The sequence below is a fragment of the Beta vulgaris genome, chromosome 9, assembly GCF_026745355.1.
Source record: "Beta vulgaris subsp. vulgaris cultivar EL10 chromosome 9, EL10.2, whole genome shotgun sequence".
In the NCBI taxonomy this organism is placed as follows: domain Eukaryota; kingdom Viridiplantae; phylum Streptophyta; class Magnoliopsida; order Caryophyllales; family Amaranthaceae; genus Beta; species Beta vulgaris.
Genome location: NC_079210.1, coordinates 39,112,284 through 39,136,046, shown reverse-complemented (window position 1 = coordinate 39,136,046; position 23,763 = coordinate 39,112,284). Strand labels below are relative to the sequence as shown.

Below are 23,763 nucleotides of genomic sequence, written 5' to 3'. Positions count from 1 at the left end.
TCGTGGAGCTATGCCTTAAACGTAACAAATCATCATATCAATTTCATGAAAGTTTTAACTTATGATGTATATATAATATCATTCTAATTAATCTTAATACATGGTTCTAAACACAAAGAATTTTTATCATACAACCGGGTGTACCATGCTCGTGGTACACCCAAGGCTATTTTTTTTGCTCATTGCTTATTTGAAACCTCGAAATGAGCATATATAATGACAAAATAGTTAGCTCCAAATGAGCAAACGAGAAAATAATAGCTTTTTGTTAGAGGATATTGGACCGTAGGTCTATATCTATGGACAAGGCCCATTAGGTTAAATTTAGTATTTACCCAACATCTTACCCTGCTCTTGATACCATGTTAAATTAGAGAGAGAATAATATGATGTTATTATTGCTTGTTTTGTATCATAAAGATTACAACCTTTTATATAGAGAAACATAACATAAATTTAACCTAACACAACTTAACCTAATGGGCCTTGCCCATAGATATAGACTTACGATCCAATATCCTCTATCACTTTTGTGTACCATATACATGATACACTGGGTGTATGATGAATGCACTCCTAAACACAAAACTAAAACAGAAACGATATACTAAACAACATATATCGAAAAGCTTCAAGGATGTTGCCCCCACCCCCATCACGACGTTTCTCCCTTGATCCCGATTAGCGTACATGCTTGGTTAATCCCAACGCCAGATAATTCAAGGCATATTTTAATAAATTCTCTTATGCTAATAAACCAAGATAAAAAAGCCAATTAGAAAAGAAAAATTATATCTTCAAACCCTCCTCTCATAATCCCCCGATAAATTGGAACATTATTATGGGCGGAAACCCAATCAATTATACGGTGCCACTCCATTATCTAGTATACCTTTCTTCGTTCTTTTAGTTGTACAGTATTAACAAACTTCTTTTAGAAGTGTTTTAGCATTACTGTATTTGTAATATTCATATTGTATACTCCCTCCCCTTCTTTGTACTTTGTACTGCCTTCGTGGCTCATATGGATAAAAAAAAATAAAAAAATATTGTATAGGGCCAAATTATTAGCCAACGAATTTTAGAAAGTTACTTGTTGTTAGCCCTCGGTTATACTCCGTGTAATGGAAATTTTTATTTAATAATATTATATTTTGAAATAATAGCATCAAATATCACTTAGTTTAGTGTTTGAGACTTTAATTATAAGCTTGATGTTACGGGATCAAATATTATATACAATGCAATTTCTTATTTTTTATTGAGCGTGGATTAAATGTAACAAAGCATCCTAAAGGAGAGTGTCATGTGACTTTGTTCTTTGTTTAGGAAAGCCTTTTAATATTGTAAAATACTTTGTTTCCTTATTACACATCATATAAATTACGAAGCTAATTGTAACGAGCAGGACAATCAAATCTTAGTAATGTGAACGTTGGTTAACTTACTGCCTATTCATTTTCTTTTTTTTGTTTACAATTCTCAGGTTCAACTATGACTAGGGGTACTAATCAAGTTGAGCAGCTTGTGAGCTACTCGAACTCGACTTGGTCATAATACGCTCGGTCAATACTCAACTTGAAACCTTGATAAACAAGAGTTGTGCATGACCCTACTCGAGAAACTCGTGAGCAGCTAAATTATTTTGATTATATTTTTTTTTTAGAATTTCATTATATTTAAATTTAATATAAAAAAACATCCATATTAGCTAAATGTTACAAGTAGAAAAATAAGGTGTTTCCATATCTATAATATTGAATATATGATCAATCAAATAAAAAAACAATATCCTTCCATACCTATAGTATTGAAAATATGAATCAAATAGCTTTTTTTTTTTATCCAAATTAAAATGAAATTAAGTGACTCCTTAACAAAAGAAGCATCAACTTGGAAAAAGAGGAAAGATGAAGAAAGCAGCAAAACCGTGGAAAAGGTGTAAAGTGGGGGAAGCATTAGTCCTAGATCGATGAATTTATTATAAGATGAGAGCTATTAAGGTCAATAAAACATTATGCTTACCCAAGTAGTTTATCCATGTCTCTTTATGGACCTAGTAATGTATACTACTATTATAAATGAGCCTTTCTAAGGTATGAACTTAAATGATGACATTGATTTGAATCTTTACATTGAATTTTTAATTTAGCCGGTTGGGTTCGAATACGTACTTGAGCCTTTAGAGCTTGAGTCAAGCAATCGTGTTGAGCTAATTAAGCAAATCAAGTTCGAATCAAATTTTGAATCGAGCTACAACAAATCGCAACAAGCCCAAGTTGAGCAACAAGCCCAAGTTGAGCATGGGTCCGATGAGTTCAACAGGCACGAGTTAAGCAGTTTTTCGATCGAGTCGAGCAGAACCTTGCTCGCAATTAACTCGATCGATTAGCAATTCAACCACGACAATATAAATTCCAATCTTCAGTAGTCAATCTGATGTTGAGAATAGTATGACTACTTTTGAGTTAATTATAGGATTTTTCTGCGAAAAACTACCTTATAAATTCTTTTTTTTTTTTTTTGCGAAAAACTACCTAATAAAAAAATATCGTGAAAACTACCTAATAATTTTTTTTGTTATATAAGACTACCTTGCACCGGGGTTGGGGAGGTAACTCAGATCTCTGACATTGTTCATGTCACGTCAGTTGCACGTGTGTTTTAATAAACTCCTAATTTTAACTTCTTCCCCTTATTTTGCCAATTTTTGCACCCTACTCATCACCAGAACCAGATAACCTGTGTGATTCATTCAACTCCTCCTCACTAGACAACTTTTAATGTTTATTTCTTGTCTTAAACATGTACAGACCCCTTTTGTTGGCCATTATCCCCACCCAAGCTCCTGGTTACACTTTTATATATGTCCTCATAAAATTCTCAACAAATATATCATCATCACTCTCATCCTCATAATCTCCATCATTTAAGACTACATTATATCATCCTCATCAGAACCATCAACTGACCCAATATCACCATTTATTGACCCATCCTTTGTTGATCCAGTCTCACTCTATAATAATCCACCATCACCTTCTACAATTGGATTCTCAATAGCAAACTTCTTTCATTTAGCAGATCTTGTGAGTTGAATGAATCACTTGAAGGGGGTAAAATGGAGAAATTAGCGAAAAAAGGGTTTAAATGAAGGGTTCATTAAAACAAACGTGCAACTCACATGACCTGGTTAACGCCGAAGATCTTAGTCAACTCCTCAACTCCGGTGCAAGGTAGTCTTTTACAACAAAAAATAATTTATTAGCCAGTTTTTCACAATATTTTTTTACTAGGTAGTTTTTCACAATATTTTTTTATTAGTTAGTTTTTCACAAAAAAAATGAATTTATAAGATAGTTTTTTGCAAAAAAATCTCTAATTATATATCTTTTGCCGTATGACTTCGTTAAAGTCTTAACAACAACAACTGAAAACTAATTGAAATAATGAAGAGGCCTTTAATTAGTAGTAATCTATACAAATATATTAAAAGGCGTGTGTGATAATGTATACATGCCATGTGGCACCTCTGTTAATCCACTAGAATTGTCCAATGTGTACATAAGTCGTGTCAATTAACAAAAGTAAAATTAGCTTGCAACAAGATTTGAACCCATCAACTGACCCAATATCACCATTTATTGACCCATCCTTTTGTTGATCCATTCTCACTCTATGATAATCCACCATCACCTTCTACAATTGGATTCTCAATAGCAAACTTCTTTCATTTAGCAGATCTTGTGAGTTGAATGAATCACTTGAAGGGGGTAAAATGGAGCAATTAGCGAAAAAAGGGTTTAAATTAAGGGTTCATTAAAACAAACGTGCAACTCACATGACCTGGTTAACGTCGGAGATTTGAGTCAACTCCTCAACTCCGGTGCAAGGTAGTCTTTTACAACAAAATATAATTTATTAGCTAGTTTTTCACAATATTTTTTTTTACTAGGTAGTTTTTCACAATATTTTTTTTATTAGTTAGTTTTTTACAAAAATAAATAAATTTATAAGATAGTTTTTTTTGCAAAAAATCCTTAATTATATATCTTCTACCGTATGACTTCGTTAAAGTCTTAACAACAACTGAAAACTAATTGAAATAATGAAGACGCCTTTAATTAGTAGTAATCTATACAAATATATTAAAAGACGTGTGTGATAATGTATACATGCCATGTGGCACCTCTGTTACTCCACTAGAATTGTCCAATGTGTACATAAGCCATGTTAATTAACAAAAGTAAAGATAGCTTGCAACAAGATTTGAACCCATGACCTCTTGCGATTATAAATGATACATTAATCTCATTCGACTTTTAATAATGCTTTAAGTGTCCGTATTATTATATTTGTACCTTTTAAATGTTGAGTTTTCCTTACTATATTAGAAATGCAAAAAAAAATATATCAAGTTCGAAAACACAATACCAACCTCATACAATGCCTGGACCCAAATACTAATTTATGGTTAAAGTGGTACTCATGATTCTTTCTTGACGTATACTCGTGATTGACAGTTTGTTAACATGAATGCTCCCTATAACTCCTTAGATCAAATTTATGAACTTTTTCAGTTCCTTTTTCTTCTACACCAAAAAATTACATCGCATCAGCCATTGCGACATAGGTAGTCCAACTTTCAGTCCGGTAAATTTCAGGCATCAGCCCATCGTACAGCTATAGTGGGCCCAACTGTTGTACACACGATATCAACAATGTGCGCACAGCTTTTATGGGCTTTGCATGAAATATATTTGCTCGAGACCTTTTTCCATCGATTTGAAAGTATCTCCTTATCCCTTCTCTTTACCATTGATTTGAAAATCTCTCTTTACTTTTTTCTAGAGGTGATCATGGGCCGGGCCGGGCCGTGGCCAAAAAAATTTGCCCATTGGCCGAGCCAGGCCTAAATTCGGGCCGAATTTTTGTGTCCAAAGCCCGCTATCTCTGGCCGGGCTTTTGCGGGCCAAAAAATAGACTAAAAGGTCGTTTTTAGCTTGCCCAAAGCCCGCCCAAAAACAAAAAAAAAAGACCGGCCCGGCCCGCGGGCCGAAAAATTCTGCCCAAAACCCGACCCAAAAACGGGCCGGGCCAGCGGGCCGGGCCAAAATGATCACCTCTACTTTTTTCTTGTGATCGAGAGGGGGCAAGCCCCAAGAAACAAACCACGAAAACTACAAAGAAAATAAATCAAATAATACGACAAGAAAGCCAAAAGTACCAAACTCTAAACAAAACAAAGCAAAACCCACTCATTATGAAAAGTAGTCTCCGTAACCATTCTTTAAATGCCATTCCACTTAAATCGTTCAATAAATAACACAAAAATCCTTCATGACCACCTCTAAAATAACAAGTTTTTGATTCGATTGAACTCTAAAATCCACAACCAATCAGCAGCACGATTAACTTCTCTATAACATTGACTAACAGTAACCTCCCAATCTTTTTAAGACATAAAACCTTTACACCTTCAAACAACAATGGAAAGTTGTGACTTGTGAGGGGTGTCCTCAACCATCATACATATACTACTTCCAAATCCACCATAATAATACACGGAAAGTAAAAGTTTCTAGAAACAAAATAAGTAAAGATATTATGCAACTCTTATTATCATGAACAATCACCCATCTTAACATGTCTCTACTTTGTAGAAACGTGAAATATGTCTAAAGACGGAATAACCGCTACAATATGCAATTTAATGCATAAAGCAATATGAAAGTAGAAGATTGTTCCATATTCATATCAGTCGATGGCATTAATAATGTAGTTAAATCATCAGTTAATCAACTATTCATGGCAAGTGCCGATGCAGGAACTCCAGTCATTTGAGGTATGTCATCGACAATCTTAGTTGAAATAGTGTTTTTTGCTCCAATAGGTTGTCGCTCATAAGCCGAGTCGTGGATGCCAAGAGCAGCCCTACCAGACGGATCCAGATTCCTAGACCAAGCTTGGTCCCATTCAACGGCCTTGGCTGTGCTACATGCCACACTAGGGCCTCCAGGAACAGTTAGCATAGCAGAGCTCTACAAGAATACAAAGCAAATTTAGTCTTTAGGTAGACCTCACGAAACCAACTTCTATATGATAACTTGTACTTATACCCACCAGAACATATACTTAAAAGTTGGTAATTCGATTTAACCCGCACGAGAAGTAACTCACCAGAAGTCCAGAACACTAAGAAGTTGAAAATTTGAAGATTTATATAGCTAATAATAATTCAACTCTAAAAACTCTATGATAAACGGGTTCACATGTAACTGGAAGAAATTAAGTTGCATCTAAAATCTGAATGACTCGTGACAACAAATTGAACTGCTCCTAACTCAGAGCCGATCCAAATCAACTAAGCAGGCCATATTCTCAACTCGAGTTTTAGGGATAAAAAGGGATCACCTGTGGGAAAAACTTATCAAAGATCATCCTATAGTAGTAGGCTTCTTTTGTAGTTGGTGTGTTGTGCGTGAAAATATGTTCAGCATTATGCATCATCTTATCAGTCACCTACACACAAAAAAGTAACACATGATGTAAGCATCTGATGAATTTGAGTTAAAATTTTACACAAATTTTCAAGTATTAGCTGGAATATGACATTCCTTCCCATATCAAAAGAACAAGCCAAAAGATCATATGCTCAACAACGAGCTATTTAATGTGAGAGAGGAAATCGTGTTCTCTGAAACACAATAGACTTCTTGTAGAGAGTTACATGTTGTTCAACATGTGCTTTAAGTCCGTCAATCCAGCTATATCCAACACCATCACTGAATTGCTTCTTTTGCCTGTACAAAATGTGCTGCCGCAACAAGGCCCATAGGTCACATTAGCATATTAAATCAACATGTTTTCATCCATTTTTGTAAGTTAAATAAAACTCGTTACTTTTGGCAAGTAAGGCTGCTTCTCGTCATCAAAAGCTTTCCTAAGAATCCATTTCTCCATGCGTCCTTCTTCGGGTTTAATCTATAACAAATTCATCAAAGTTCTTCAGAAAAGCACAAAGTTCATGTTTTAGATAAGATATTATTACAATAACTACTAAGGTTATTCGATCATAGTGTTTTAGTACCATTTTCCACTCAGGATCAATCGACATCACAACATTTATGAACTCTTTGTCAAGGAAGGGAACCCGAGCCTCTAGACCCCAAGCAGAGGTTGCCTTGTTGGCTCTTAGGCAGTCGTATAGGTGAAGAGCTTTAATCTGCAACGATTTTAGAGATGTTCATTAGAAAAACCAGAGCAATAATGTGTCCAATAAAACTAGTTATGGTAATAGTAGTTAGTCGTTGCGCTTATTGTTAGTTATTAATTATTAGAAGTTAAAAACTAGCGTTCGGTTAAACTAGTTATACAACTACTCAGAGAACTAAAAAGTAGATTATATGTTTAAAGCTAATACTAGTCCTGTTATATAGTTCTAAAGCTTAAGGTTTAACAAAACACTGCTTACTAAGAGTCAGTTTGACTCATCTTATTTTATCTTATCTTATAAGATAGTTTATTGTGTGTCTAAAAGATATATTGAACTGCTAAACTACTTGTCCCTACTCAAAAACACGGTCATCAATTAGAACCAAGCTAAAAATATTCTTCCAGGGAAATAAGACAAATTGACCCAAAACAACATAAACAACTTATTATAATTTATAAGCATCCAAGTCATGAAAGTGTAAGTAGAACTTTTTTATTACCTTGCGGCATGTTTCCTGGTGAAACTCTTCTTTGTTAGGTGCCTTATGGAAGTAGAGATACCCACCAAAAATTTCATCAGACCCTTCTCCAGAAATTACCATTTTAACTCCAAGTGACTTGATCTTACGTGACATGAGGAACATAGGTGTGCTGGCTCTAACAGTTGTAACATCATAAGTCTCAATATGATATATAACATCCTCAATGGCATCAATACCATCCTGCGCAACTTCAAAATTTAGCCCTCTTCTGTAAAGAGAATGGCTAAAGATCTATACTAGTAGATATCTAGACAATTGAAATATTTCATTGGTTTTTAAGTTGCAATATACCAGCTTCATGCTTGACAATGCACACCTTTAATTTCATTTATTTATTAGTAACCTTTTTTTACACGACTCTAGTAAATCTAGTCGTTACATCTTTAAAAGTTGCTATTTTAAAAAATATATATCCATTGATGTGAAAAACATCTTACATACTCATTTATGTAATTCTATAGACATACATTGGTCTACAATTACCGGTCAAAACTAATAATATGAATTCCCCTAAAAATATGAATTGTGGAAAAGTCAAGACGTCATCTTAACAAATAAAATAGAAATGCGTTGTAACTTCGTTGAAGTGGCGCCCTCCACCCTTATTTTTCACATCTAGATATTCAACGTTTAGATATCTATAGTTTTTCTTTTGTAAATATTTGTAACATGGAAAACATATGAAATTTCAATAAAAACTAAAAGAATGTACCACCTTCCTTTTCTTTTAGGCCCTTCTGGCTTTGATAATCCAAATCAGAAAAACTTCTGACCCTAAATTTTTCACTACCCCATCCGGCGTAAAATAATTAAGGCAAGTAGTCTTTGCACGAAGGTTTCATTAGAAGAGTTATCTTGGTCGTCCCAACTTTCTCTCTCTAAATTCCTTGGTAACTCCCCACTTTCTCTATCTTTCACTTATTGTGAAACGGAGGAAGTATTAATGTAAGAAAATGTACATTAAAAACCATTAAAAAATTGAGTAACCAAAGAAAACATGATCGATTTCTCATACAAAAATATACCTGAACAGAGAAATGGTATTCATGATGGACGGTACCCAAAACTTCAGCCACTTCTCGAGCAGCCACCAAATCAGGTGATCCTGCGAGACCAACACAAAAGGAGTGAAGTTGTGAACCCCATTGTCTAGCAATCTTCGTGCCAGCCAAGTGACGCGAAGTAATTGACGCAACCAATGATGAATCCAGGCCTCCAGATAAAAGAACTCCAAAGGGAACGTCAGTCATTAGCCTCTTAAGAACAGCCTGCAAGTATAGTATCCACATAGTTAATAATCATAAGAAATGTGTTAAAAAGAGTTCTTAAAGTAGGGTATACTATTGTTGCTAACTACTTATGTGAGAATACAAGTCTGATGAGGATGAGGCTAACATGTAAAATAAACTAATGAATTTATTATATCATCTATGAGACAGTCGGCCGTCCCCTGTCAAATTTTTTGGCCTATTCAAGCTTCTAACAATAGTTTTTCCTACTACTATTTTGCTTAACCATTAGTTGATCTAGTTATCATTATACTTCATCTATTCTAAAATAAATATTAAGTAGGACGAGACACAAGCGCCGAGGAAAGGAGAGACTTAACAGAAGGACCACGTGATGAAGACAAAGATGGAAAGAACACAATGTCAAAAAGTAACATTACATCTATTTTAAAACCTCCAAAAATGGAGTGCAACACTTATTTTAAAACGGAAATAGTATAATTTCTTCCAACTTTCTAGATTCTTGGATCTTTTAAATACAAACTTTTCCTGTTCTTTTCATTTTGTAACTTCTACAGATTTATGTTAAGTTAAATATAACATAAATAAGTACATGTGAACTGTCACATAAGAAAAGCTTTTAAATCTAGCGTAAACTTACATTTTCAAAGGCTCGTCTTAGGATTAAAGGATCATATGGGATCGAAGGAATAGCCTCACAGAACCAAGGAGGGTTGTACCAACGGCGAAAACTACTAGATTTGCTCGAGTACAAATGACCAGGAGGGAACCATTCAAAGTGCTCACAATCGTCATGCAAGCCTTTCAGCTCTGAAGAGATCCAGACCGAACCTGCATATAAAAGAGGCTTAAATTTATTATTAAGGTCATGGAGGATTTTTCTTGCGCGCACCATATTCCCTCTGTTTCCTACTAGATTTCCCACTTCTCCTATGCACATTTAGAAATCCATATTTTTTATCATCAATATCTTTCATCAGGGGCGGATCTACTTAGTAACAAGGGGTAGCAGATGCTACCCCTAAAAAAAATAAAAAGAAAATTACGCTGAAAAAAAATGGAAAGAAACACACATATACAATATCGAGCACTATATTATTGATTAAATGATGTTGCCGCGGTGGTAAGAGCGTGTCTCTTAGAACCTAGAGGTCTTAGGTTCGAAACTGCTTGTCACTTTTTGTCGTTTTTCATTTTCTTTTTTCCTTTTGCTTTTGCCCTTTTTCGTTTTTTTTTTTTCCTTTTTCTTTAAGTTTTCGTATGTCCCTAATTTCCCATCTTTCACAATTACACTTGTAAATTAAACAATATAATACTTCATATTCAACAAACTCTATTATAATTATAATTATAATTATCTTTCATTATATTATTAATACATCACACTCTCCTAATTTCGAATAAAAACTTCAATTTTTTATAAATCACATATTATAAAGAGAATCTTTTTTGATTTTTTGTTGATATAGTACCCATCTATTTTTTCATTTTCTACTCTATATTCTGAATATTTTTCCTTTTCGAATTGTAGCTTTGAATCTTTTTGTTCTATATTGTACATCTCTATTAAATCAACTTTAAGTTTTTCATTAGTTTCTTATTTTTAGTTCTTCAAACTTACATTATACGGGAGAGAAAATTCTCCGGCTTGAAAAGGGATACGACAGAGTAGTAGGGTACGTAAAGTTTTTACAAGAATATCGTATTATGAACCATATAATAATATAGTATCGTATTTTTAAAAGAGTTGTTAGTGTAGGTTAACGTGAATTATGTTCTGTATAATGAACCGTTTTTTTGGTTAGTTATACTACGCTACCCCTGAGTGAAAATCCTGGCTCCGCCACTGTCTTTCATTACATATTAGTAAAAATTATAAAAGTTTGATTTTTTTTAATGCACGCAATGAGATGAATCAAACAAGACCTTACATGACTTGTTTTTTTCTTATATATTGGAATTAGTTCTAGGATTTTGTTTATCTATGAATAGAGCCCAAATTAAAAATGAGAAATCTATTAAGGGACGAAGGAAATATATACTAAAAATGAAAATGTAAGAAATCCAGTACCATCAAGGCCCCAACCAATGTAAAGGGGGGTAATGCCAATTGCATCACGAGCTGCAATGAAACTGTTGTCTCGTGTGTCCAACAATACGAAGGAGAACACTCCATCCAGCATGTCAATGAAGTTTTCTCCATGTTCCTCGTACTAATTATAGTTAAACAAAATAAACTTACTAGATATAACAAATACATAGTTATTTGCATCTTTCATATCCATATACCAAAAGAGTAGCATATGTAATTGACTAACCAAATGTGCAATAACATCACAATCACTCCCAGTCCGGAACTTGTGATTTGAAAGACGCTTTCTTAGTTCCTCATGATTGTAAATTTCACCATTAACCTGCTCAATATAATGTAAATTTGCAATTTTGAAAATATTTATCTTTTTTTTTCTAAAAAATGGTACAATGGATAACTTATAGTACTTACTCCGTTCCATTATTCTTCCAACATCAACCTTCACATATTTTTACATTTTTAATTAAAACCGTGTGAAAAGAAGATAGATGGATACATTTTTAAAGAAAACCGTGTGAAAAGAAGATAGATGGATACATTTTTAAAGAAAACCGTGTGAAAAGAAGATAGATGGAAACATAAAAACAATAGGACCCGTGTAATATAGGAAAGAAATAGAGAGAAGATATGATAAAACAAGGAAACAATACAATTAGTTAAAACTTCCAAATAAGAGAAACGTAACAATTAAGAAACTGAACGTCTATATGTCGCCCACCAATTACTTAAAATCGCCCAAAAAAACAATGAAATTACATTTATAACCTCCCTTATTTTTTTCTTAAATCAACACCATCCACTCCACCTCCTGCCTTCCACCACCACCATCTCCCTCACCTCCCACCTCCTGCCTTCCACCACCACCCACGCACCTCACTCCTCCACTGAGATTACCCCCCCTCTCTCTCCTTCACTATTTACGTACCACCACCCTCACCCACCCTTACCTTCACTTCACTGTTCACGTCGCACACCTCACTCCACCACCACCCACGCACCTCACTCCTCCACTGAGATTACCCCTCTCTCTCTCTCCTTCACTGTTTACGTACCACCACCCTCACCCACCCTTACCTTCACTTCACTGTTCACGTCGCGAAATTTTTTTAAATTGTAGAACGTCCCGGCAGGACGTTCAGCCCATGGGGCGAACTTCCTGGCCGGACGATCGCCCCATGGGGCGAACTTCCTGGCCGGACGATCGCCCCATGGGCTGAACGTCCTGCCGGGACGTTCTACAATTTAAAAAAATTTCGCTGCGAGGTGGCTGCGGTGTGCGACGACGGTGATAGTGGGAAGGTACATGGTGGTGGGGTGGTGGGGAAAAGAGAAGGTGAAATGGCAGAAGGTTGGTGGTGGTGGGGTGGTGGGTAGTGTTGAAAAGAGGAAAGGGTAAATTGGGCTATAAAAATATATTTGGGCGATTTTAAGTAATTTATGGGCGATGTTTAACAATCCACCACCACCCACGCACCTCACTCCTCCACTGAGATTACCCCTCTCTCTCTCCTTCACTGTTTACGTACCACCACCCTCACCCACCCTTACCTTCACTTCACTGTTCACGTCGCGAAATTTTTTTAAATTGTAGAAAGAATGGAGGAAATATTAGTTAATTAATTGTGAATCATAACATAATATGCATTAACTTACAGTTACAACAATAGTTTTGTTCTCATTGTAAAGAGGTTGATCACCAGAATCAGGGTCAACAATAGCAAGACGTTGGTGAGACAAATAGCAATCTCCATGTTGATAAATCCCACTCCAATCAGGACCACGGTGCTTCAATCTTTCATAAAAAAACCAACCACACACGATATTAGCTAGTTATTTCAGCTTTGGCACATATAACTGAGTTAATTGTATTTATGAAATGAATTTTGCACTACATAAACCGAGGCTCATATAACTTGGACTAATACATCTTCTCATGCATTTTGATTCCATGGGAAGTTTGTCTAATATTACCAATTTGCTTGTCTATAGTCAAAGTTACATCAACTTTGGCCTTCTATTTCCAATAAAGGTTAATAGACATTATCATGTTTGGATCTAATTAGGTACGTATTAATTCCTATATTCAAATAATCAGTTTTATTATAAATTGTACTAAAATATTTTTTTTAATTTAGTAAAATGAATAATCTTTGAACTGTGCTCGTACAAGATCCAATACAAAAACTAGCCGCTTAGAAGGAAGGGGAAATTGTTAGGACAATTCTCCTCAAGACGTCCTCACTTAGGGTCTGTTCTCTTCGGCATAAAACAGCTGAACTGAACTGAACGTATTGGAGCTAAACTGAACTGAATTAAATTGAATTGAATGTAATAAATATATAAATAATATTTTAAATAATAATAATATGAATATTAAATAATAACTATAATGATAAGTAATAATAATGACTAATAATAATAGTATTTTGGATATTTTTAAATGATATTTATAAATAAATAATATTAATAATCATAAGTTAATCATAATAATAATAATTAATGATAATAATGATAATTAATAATAATTATTTTATATTATTTGTATTAATATATTAATACTTGATGATGATATATAATAACAATAATATCTAAGAAGTAAATTAATATTACTATTTTAATAATTAGATTTAATAATATAAAAATATTTAGTAATAAAAATAATGATTGGGTTGGACCGCAAAAATTACATGATAAACCGTCTTGACGCGATTTGATTGGTTTATGGGCTAAAAAAAGTGAGTTTATTTGTGCTTTGACCTAAAACATGTTCCTCCTAATAATAATAGTAATAATAATGAGTAAAACTATAATAAACAAAATAATATATATAAACAACAATAATAATAATACTTAATAGTAATGATATATATTGAAATAATAATAATAATAATAATAATAATAATAATAATAATAATAATAATAAAAATAAAAGTAATTAGTAAAATAAATTATACACCAACATAATAATATCTAACAAAATGGTTATAAAAGAATGGAGCTGAGCTAAGCTGAACTAAACTGATTGGAGCTGAGCTGAACTGAAAATAAGCTAGGAAGAACAGGCCCTTAGTGGGAATTAAACCCTGGACTCAAGGTCATGAGGGGAATTCCTACCAAATAAACCGAGCTAAGTTAGGTAAATTCTACTAAAATATAATAAAAAATATATCTATATCTATACAAATATATCAAAAGGCGTGTGTGACAATGTATACACGTCACGTCACAATTTTGTTACTCCGCTAAAATTGTCAAATGTGTACCTAAGTCATCTCAATTAACATAAATAAAATTATATTGCAACAAGATTTGAACATGTGACATCTTGCTATTATACATGACATAATTACCATCTCAACCAACTTTTAAACATGTTTTAATTATCCATGTTATTATATTTGTATATTTTAAATGTTGAGTTTTTCCCTTAATATATTTTAATGCGAATGAAAAAAATGTATATTGAATTCGAGAAATAATACTAACTCAGAAACAACGCCCAGACCCAAATAAATACTAATAAATAAATTAAAAAGCGTCTTAAACCAGAAACTGTGTCACATAACGCTCTCTCTAGAGTGTTTTAGTTCATGTAATTCTTATAAAAAAAATTAAAAATTACATAGTATAAATTTTAATCCCGTAACGTCAGCTTTATATACTAAAGTTTTAACCACTGTTGTGCATGTACATGTTATGTTTTATGCACATGTTATGTTTTGATGATGAAAATTAATATAATATGTTATAGCATGAAAGTATGTAACAGTTGCAACAGATGCATGAAGAAATAAAAATTGATAAACGAAGACTTTGAAGAAAAGAAGAATCAAGAATGAAGTTCGAGTTTATAATTTCTTAGAATAGTAACTTTAGATTCAAATGTAATATGCTTAGTAATATGCAATGTGCTCAATATAGAAATATAAAGTTAATATAATTATTATCTTCTTTGAGTTAAGAAAGTAAATAATTATATTAAAATTATATTTCTATATGAAAAGGAAATTGTTTTCAAAATCAGAAATCAAAAGGGATTAGGAAAACGAGTTTTTAAAGAAAAAGATTTTCTAAAAGATTGCGTGTATAAAAGATTTTAATAAAAACAAGTTTTATAAAAGATTTTGATTAAAATGTGTATTGTAAAGATTTTGATAAAAACAAGTTTTGATAAAAGATTTTATAAACCGTGTTTTTATATAAAACGATTTTTTGAAAAAGATTTTGATAAAAAATCGTTTTGAATAAAACCGTGTTTTTAATAAAAAGATTTTTATAAAACAGAGTTTTAGTAAAACATGTTTTCTGATTTTCCAAAAAGGATTTGGAAAAATAATTTTTAGATATAAACAGAATTTGAGTTGAAAAGAAAATCTAATGTGGAAAACTTATCTTTTTAAGTTTAAAAGATAAAGATAGAAAGAGATAAAGTTTTATCCCTTAAATCAAGGATTAAAAGATAAAGATATTTTTAAGTGATTTTCGTCCTAACCAAGTCTATAAAAGGGAATCAGAATTCACTTTTAAATCTCAAGTTTTCACAGAGCAAAATCGAGTCTATTAAAAGCTGAAAACTATTTCCTCCAGCACTGAGCATAGCACTGAGCTAGATAGGTTTAAGTTACTATTTCATAATTGTAATTGTCCTCTATTTGCTTGACTAAGAAGCACATCTTTGAGGATCGTTCTTTTCTGTAACTTTTACATTATAGAGAGTGTCAACACTTAGAGTTAAGTGTTTGGAGTCATTACTAGGGTTAGTAGTGAGGGGAATTGTATTGTATCAAGAGTTTGATATTCTAGGATTCAAAGAAATAAAAGAGTTTTTGTTTCTTGTGGACGTAGATCTCAGAGGTGAGATTGAACCACGTTATATTTTGTGTCAAATCTAATATCTTTTAAGTTTATTATTCGCAAAAACGCAAATTAGTAATTTTCGAGTGTTCAGCACAGAGCCTGGCACTGAGCTGTGAAAGGATTTTTGCGAAAATCGATTAGATTTCATCACTCAATTCAACCCCCCCCCCCCCTTCTTGAGTGTTCCCTTGGGTTACAACAAGTGGTATCAGAGCAGGCTATTCTCGTAAGACTCACATCTAGAGAATAGAAACCATGAACACACAAGACGACTTTCGCGACAAGTATTCCAAGTGTCCAATTTTCAACGGGAAAGATTATGGATGGCGGAAGACCAGGATGAGGATATACATTCAAGGTTCTGACTTTCAATGCTGGAGAATCATAAAGACTGGACCTATTCCTATTCAAAACAAAGATGATGAAGGTAACCTGTTCGACAAAGAGGAAGAGGAGTACAATTCTGTGGACTACGGAAAGGCAGAAAAGAATTTCAAAGCTATGAGTATTCTCCAATCTGGAATTGGACCTGATGAATATTCAAGAATCTCTGCGTGCACCACTGCTAAGGAAATCTGGGACACACTGGAATTGGCACATGAAGGTACAAACGAGGTAAAACAGTCTAGGATAGATTTACTAGTCCAACAATATGAACTGTTCACAATGAATAAGGACGAATCTATTAAAGATATGTTTGCCAGATTTACACTAATAACTAATGAACTAAGATCTTTAGGAAAAATCTATTCTTCTGAAGATTTAGTTAGAAAAGTGTTAAGAAGTTTGACTAATAAATGGCTTCCTAAAATAACTGCTATTCAAGAGGCTAAGGATTTATCAAAACTCTCACTAGAACAACTCATTGGTTCCCTAATGACTCACGAACTTGTTTTAGACTCTAAATCAAGTGAACCAAAGAATAAGGGGTTGGCCTTAAAAACTGAAGTAGAAACGGATAATAGTGATAGTGATGAAGAACTAGCTTTTCTAACTAGGAAATTTCAAAACTTTCTGAAAAAGAATAGGAATAACAACTTCAGGAGAGGTGGAAACTCCAAAGGTAAAGGCACTACTTTTAACCCTAAGAAAAGTGCTACTAACTCTGGTTGTTTCAAGTGTGGTGAGTATGATCACAGGATTAAAGAATGCCCTCTGTGGGATGAAGAAAAGCCTAGAGAAAAACGAGAGCAGTCTAAGAAGGAGTACAAGAAAGCCATGATCGCAGCAGTCTGGGGAGACTCGGATTCTGACGAAGATCAGTGCCACGCTCAGAGCCACGAAGCAAAATTATGTCTGAATGCTGTACAGACCACTCTGAAGACGGCACTGAGCCATGACGCTCACATCTATGCTTGATGGCTAAAAGTTCGAACCCTCTTGAAGAGGAAGAAGACAGTGAGGTAAGTCTAACTTCTTTAAAACCTTCAATTCATCTTCTTTCCAAAAGTAAGCTTGTCATATTGCTTGAAAACGTAATTGATGATTGTCAAAACATGAATGATAATTTTGATAACATGAAAAAGGAAATAAAAAATTTGACCAGGCTAAAAATTGGATTAGAAACAGAATATAAGGAATTGCTGAAAGAAAACAAAACTCTAATAAAAAGGATTGACGAGAAAGACTTAGAGATAAACACACTAAAACAAGAAAAGACTCTAGTTGATAATCTCGTAAACAACTCAGTGCCAGTCACTGAGTTCCAAGCTGAAAAGTCTAGTCTTGAGGAACAAATTGAAAATTTAAATCACGAGTTGAATGAACTTAAAAAATCAAGACAACAATCTGAAATTGTCCCACTTACGCTACCTAGTGATGAGAAAATAAAACAAGCAACTGGATAATGGCATCATGATACATCAACAGAAATATGTGAAGGAATTATTGAAGAAGTATGGTATGGAAGATTCAAAGACTTATCCTACACCTGTACCTACTGCACTTAAGTTAGATCTGGACGAAAATGGTAAGAAAGTAGATGAAACAATCTACCGAGGTATGATAGGTTCTCTTCTTTATTTAACTTCCAGTCGACCAGATATTCTTCACAGTGTATGTCTCTGCACCAGATTTCAATCATGTCCAAAGGAGTCTCACTTCAAAGCTGTTAAACGAATCCTTAGATACTTAAGAGGCACTAATAACTTATATCTATGGTATCCGAAAGGAGGCAACTTTGACTTGATTGGTTTTTCTGACGCAGATTATGCAGGGTTTTTAGTAGATAGAAAAAGTACCTCTGGAACAGCTACCTTCTTAGGTCCTTGCTTAATCTCATGGGCTTCCAAAAAGCAAAATTCCGTGGCTCTTTCCACTGCAGAAGCTGAATATGTTGCAGCCGCATCTTGTTGTGCACAGGTATTATGGGTAAGACAACAACTTAGAGATTTTGGTATTTTGATTGATAATGTGCCCATTATGTGTGATAATACAAGTGCCATAAACATCTCTAAAAATCCTGTTCAACATTCAAGTACAAAGCATATAGAAATTAGATATCATTTCTTACGTGATCATGTCGAAAAATGTAATATAGCCCTTGAATTTATTTGTACTGAAGACCAAATAGCTGATATTTTCACTAAACCTCTTGCTCGTGAAAGATTTGAAAAACTTAGATTAGCCTTGGGGTTGATTTCAAGTGCCTAGTTGATTAATGTGTCCTTTGATCCCTTTGCAAACTTAAGAGTTCAAAAGATTATACTTACACTAAGTCAGATGTTTGATTTAATTCAAGACTCCTGAAAAGGCTAATGATGCTGTCCTGATAACTGACACCTAAGTTGCTTCAGAAAAAAAAAATTCCATAAAAAAATTCCAACAAAAGTATCACAATTTTCGAAAATTTCCATTGATGTTGCTTTGTTAAAACAAAAAGAATTTCAACAACTGTTTTATAAAATTTTTCTTCGAAATCTCGTGCAAAGCATTTGAGAAATAAGGCTAAGTAGACTAACCTTCCCTCATTAATTAACCCCACAAAACCGGCCCCCTTTTTACTTTCAAAATAACCCAAACCCCAATCCATTCTCATAACCGGTTAAACCCTAAAAAACCTTCCACCTTCTCTCTACTTTCACCTACAAGTGCTCAACCATGGGAAAAAAGATGGTTGCTAGGCGGCGGTTCCTCAAGAAAACCGACGCTCCATCTACCCCCTCACCGACCCCCACACCCCCATCATCACCTCCAAGAATTTCGACACCCCCGCCATCACCTCCACCACAACCGTCACCCCCTCCGTCACCTCCTCCACCGCCTCCTCAGTCAACCCCACCGTCCACAACATATTTACCAAAACCCCCCCACCTTCACAAAAGGCCGCTTCAAAACCTTCGCTTCAAAATCTCCGGCCACAAAACCTTTTGTCCGAAAACCGACCACCAGATCTGCTACACACTCCGTGTCAAAGTCGAACCCGCCTCCCTCTCCTCGCCGGCCACAACATTCAGGTCCGTCGAGTTCCGCTGCTACCTCCGACGCGCCTCCGTCCAGAAAACGAAAAAATCCTTCCGGTAAGTCTTCTGCTTCACAACAGCAAGATTCTTCTGTCAAAGTTTTATCCGGTCGGGTTTTTCCCACTGATTGGGTTGCACAACCAGCATTTAAGTTTTTCTTGGAGGCTTTACAATCACAAGGTTGGGTGAAACTGATGAATTATGACGCTGGGGTGTATGAATCTAAGGTTGCTGAATTTTATGAGAATTTCTCTGTTAATGAAGATTTGGTCTTAAGTTCGTTTGTCAATGGTACTATGATTACCCACACTGTGACTGAGTTTGCTCAGCTCTTAGGAGTCCCTTGCTCAGGTTTTTCAGAATTACCTCACCAATCATGGCCATTGTTGTCTGGAATTGACAACGCCACGATTAGCCGGACCTTATCAGATCAGCCCCTCACTCATGCCCAAATTTTTTCTGTTTCCCGTCTCTCTGCTCCACATAAGCTACTCCGTAACTTGATCACCAAGTCTGTTTTGCCTCGCATTGAAAACCGCGGTGAATGTTTCATTATGGACCAGGTCCTTCTTTGGTTGCTGATTCATGATCTCCACATTAGTCTGCCTCATCTGATGATTCTCCATATGAAGAATCTTTCTCAATCTTCTCTATACTATCCCTATGGTGTTTGGCTTACTAAGGATTTTGATGCCTTTGATGTGATCTGTCCCCATACTAAGGGGGTCACCTGTGTTGATGTTATGAGTACTGGGCTTTTGAGCAAGATGGATTTATGTGTTATAAATGATGAATTGGTCAAGAAAGATTTTCGGGGTTGTGTTCCAAAGGATGCTTGTATTGGTTGTTTGAAGCTTGGGGAGGAGGTGCGTGAGATGTGCCGGCAATTACAGCAGATTTCAGCTCGTCAAAGAGCAAGTGATACCCTTGCCGCTCAACGTCACCGTCAACTTATGTCCAAAACCTGACCAGCTTCCTTTATCCTAGTTCTACTTTGACCTTTTGATAATGCTTTGTAGTTTTTGTAAACTTGTTGTTTTTATAACTATTTTGGTACTTTTGGATACTTTTTGGATGTTTCTGATGATTGTGAAGTGGTGTTTAGTTGTAGCACCAGCATCCCCTAGCCCACTTGGGTTGAGTTATTGGATTATTTTGGGATATATTCTGACTATATGTGTGTTTTTTGTCTTTTTGCTGCTTTTTGAGAATGACAAAAGGGGGAAAAGAAAGCATATAATATTGACTAGAATCTTGATGATATCCTAGGTTAATAATTAATAAAATATAAATGAGCATGTGGGGACAAGTGAATGATTGAAAGCTATTAATCTAAGGTACGGATAGATTCAAAAAGGGTAAATACTAAATTTTCGATCCGTGCATTGTTTGAGGGGGAACAAAAGTCAATATGCATACTTTAAGGGGGAACAAATGTTTATGTAACAATATTATATTCATGAGTTTGTCATCATCAAAAAGGGGGAATTTGTTGTGCATGTACATGTTATGTTTTATGCACATGTTATGTTTTGATGATGAAAATTAATATAATATGTTATAGCATGAAAGTATGTAACAGTTGCAACAGATGCATGAAGAAAGAAATTGATAAACGAAGACTTTGAAGAAAAGAAGAATCAAGAATGAAGTTCGAGTTTATAATTTCTTAGAATAGTAACTTTAGATTCAAAATGTAATATGCTTAGTAATATGCAATGTGCTCAATATAGAAATATAAAGTTAATATAATTATTATCTTCTTTGAGTTAAGAAAGTAAATAATTATATTAAAATTATATAAAAAGGAAATAAGTTTTCAAAATCAGAAATCAAAAGGGATTAGGAAAACGAGTTTTTAAAGAAAAAAGATTTTCTAAAAAATTGCGTGTATAAAAGATTTTAATAAAAACAAGTTTTATAAAAGATTTTGATTAAAACGTGTATTGAAAAGATTTTGATAAAAACAAGTGTTATAAAAGATTTTATAAACCGTGTTTTATATAAAACGATTTTTTGAAAAAGATTTTGATAAAAAATCGTTTTGAATAAAAACCGTGTTTTTAATAAAAAGATTTTTATAAAACAGAGTTTATTGAAAACATTTTTCTGATTTTCAAAAAGGATTTGGAAAAATAATTTTTAGATATAAACAGATTTGAGTTGAAAAAGAAAATCTAGATGGAAAACTTATCTTTGTTGTTTAAAAGATAAAGATAGAAAAAGATAAAGTTTATCCCTTAAATCAAGGATTAAAAGATAAAGATATTTTTAAGTGATTTTCGTCCTAAACAAGCCTATAAAAGGGAATCAGAATTCACTTTTAAATCTCACGTTTTCAGAGAGAAAATCGAGTCTAATTAAAAAGCTGAAAACTATTTCCTCGGCATGAGCATAGCACTGAGCTATAGGTTTAAGTTACTATTTCATATTGTAATTGTCCTCTATTTGCTTGACTAAGAAGCACATCTTTGAGGATCGTTCTTTTCTGTAACTTTTACATTATAGAGAGTGTCAACACTTAGAGTTAAGTGTTGGGAGTCATTACTAGGGTTAGTAGTGAGGGGAATCGTATTGTATCAAGAGTTTGATATTTAGGATTCAAAGAAATAAAAGAGTTTTTGTTTCTTGTGGACGTAGATCTCAGAGGTGAGATTGAACCACGTTATATCTTGTGTCAAATCTAATATCTTTTAAGTTTATTATTCGCAAAACGCAAATTAGTAATTTTCGAGTGTTCAGCTCAGAGCCTGGCACTGAGCTGTGAAAGAATTTTTGCGAAAATCGATTAGATTTCACCACTCAATTCAACCCCCCCCCCCTTCTTGAGTGTTCCCTTGGGTTACAACAACCACTAAACCAAATTGTATTTAGTGTTATCATTTTAAAGTATAATAATAATAAATAAAAAAATTTATTACCCGAACATAGTTCAAACCTAATCTAATAGCTAATCAATAGTAAAAATGAGTCTTGAAGATCGTTAAAAGAACAATAGGTAAAATATTGTGAGCCGAAGAGAATATCTTCTGAGTATAAAAATTAGTCTTATATGGACGCAAGGTATGCGACAACCTATTAGTCTTATTACTAGTATTTGAAATTGTAAAAAACATTAATATTAATATAAAAAACAAACATGTATTTCGTATTAACAATTTAGTTTCATAAAAAAAAACTTATTACAGGTTCTACATACCAGCAAGAAAAGTGAATTTAGGTGGCACTTATGAAACTCGTTGCACCATATCAACTATTTGTGTTGTTTAATAACAATTTGCGAAAATTGTTAGCCTCCCCTTTCTTTTTCTCTCTCTTAAATACTAACCTCCCTTACCCCTTCTTCATCAATTAAGGTCTGTCATAGATATTCTCATACATGATAAACCCCTTTTTCCCTTTTATATTTAATTTTTAGTTCATTTTCGTATTTTGTTCAATAAATTAATTTTTCTTTATGAGATTTTCTCAAACCCTATTATGGGGTTTTTAGTTTCTATTTTAGAATTCTCCTTCTCCTCTATGGGAATTGTGAGTATGGTTCTTTTGTTTTTAGGTGTGAGAAATTATTCTCATTGGTTGAAGTTCGAAACTCAACATGAAGGTATTGAAATCTTGAATGCGGTCAACCTGACTCGATCAAGAATGTTCTTCCCAAATTATACCAAAATGATAGACTTCGTCATCAATAGCTGCTTGATTCAGCAAATACAAGAGAATTGTGCTATATTGTTCAATCTGGTTTATTGTAGTTTCTTCGAAGACGAATTTGATTTAGTCTTATTTAATTGTATCTTATTTTACTTTTTTTTTTGAGGTATCTAATTTTACTTTAATACCTATTGTAGATACCATTTGGCCTTGAATTAATGAAATTTTCTCTTTTAAAAAAAAAATTGTATTGTCTAATTAAAATTGATAGTACTACGTGCACTTGCGCCACATTTAGTAATGTTGAGATTAATTTTATCTTTGTTTTTTTAGTATTTGCTTAAGCTTTTAAAAATAACTTCTCAAATTAAAAAATAAAATGACTCATTTAAAGCACAAAACGAAGATATCTTACCAAGTTTTGGTAAACAGTCTTATACAACACTTATTATTTTCAAATTATAAACTTTTAATAATCTTGCTTAATCAAAGATATCAAGTAAATTACCTGCGAGAAAGCTCAAGAACATGGCTTCTCTTAGCCTGAGAATCATCAGAACAACCAAGAACTGCAAGTATTCCACACATCTTAACAAATAATGATGATTAGTATGATAAATTTTTGGTATCACCCACTTCCGACTCTATATATAGTATTAGAATTCACAAATTACTTTGGGTATCGGCGTTTATCT

At 33.7% G+C, this 23,763-nt stretch overlaps 1 protein-coding gene across 3 annotated transcripts; it reads right to left on the bottom strand.

Moving 5' to 3' along the window:
• Nucleotides 1-5,593: 5,593 nt before the first annotated feature.
• LOC104903732 (asparagine synthetase [glutamine-hydrolyzing]) lies at nucleotides 5,594-23,763 on the bottom strand. 3 transcript variants are annotated; one of them, XM_010691842.4, is made up of 12 exons: nucleotides 23,577-23,762; nucleotides 12,753-12,891; nucleotides 11,326-11,421; nucleotides 11,079-11,220; nucleotides 9,648-9,838; nucleotides 8,783-9,025; nucleotides 7,716-7,937; nucleotides 7,091-7,225; nucleotides 6,904-6,984; nucleotides 6,731-6,817; nucleotides 6,415-6,522; nucleotides 5,594-6,041 (listed from the first exon to the last, which is right to left on the bottom strand). In XM_010691842.4, exons 1-12 carry the CDS (start codon nucleotides 23,654-23,656, stop codon nucleotides 5,799-5,801), a joined length of 1,767 nt encoding a protein of 588 aa, XP_010690144.2. In that variant the 5' UTR covers nucleotides 23,657-23,762; the 3' UTR covers nucleotides 5,594-5,798. The 3 variants fall into 3 exon arrangements, with proteins under 3 accessions (XP_010690144.2, XP_048492319.1, XP_048492320.1); XM_048636362.1 differs by lacking the exon at nucleotides 6,731-6,817 and having other exon boundaries at nucleotides 23,577-23,763; XM_048636363.1 differs by lacking the exon at nucleotides 7,716-7,937 and having other exon boundaries at nucleotides 23,577-23,763.

What these genes read in the sequence shown, in the direction of transcription:
- LOC104903732 (XM_010691842.4), bottom strand. Translation starts at nt 23,656, where the DNA reads ATGTGTGGAATACTTGCAGTTCTTGGTTGTTCTGATGATTCTCAGGCT. An exon ending in ACCAGGAAACATGCCGCAAG is followed by an intron (nt 7,226 to 7,715) that starts GTAATAAAAAAG and finishes AAATCGTTGCAG; the next exon opens with ATTAAAGCTCTTCACCTATA. An exon ending in TTGATAAGTTTTTCCCACAG is followed by an intron (nt 6,042 to 6,414) that starts GTGATCCCTTTT and finishes GTATTCTTGTAG; the next exon opens with AGCTCTGCTATGCTAACTGT.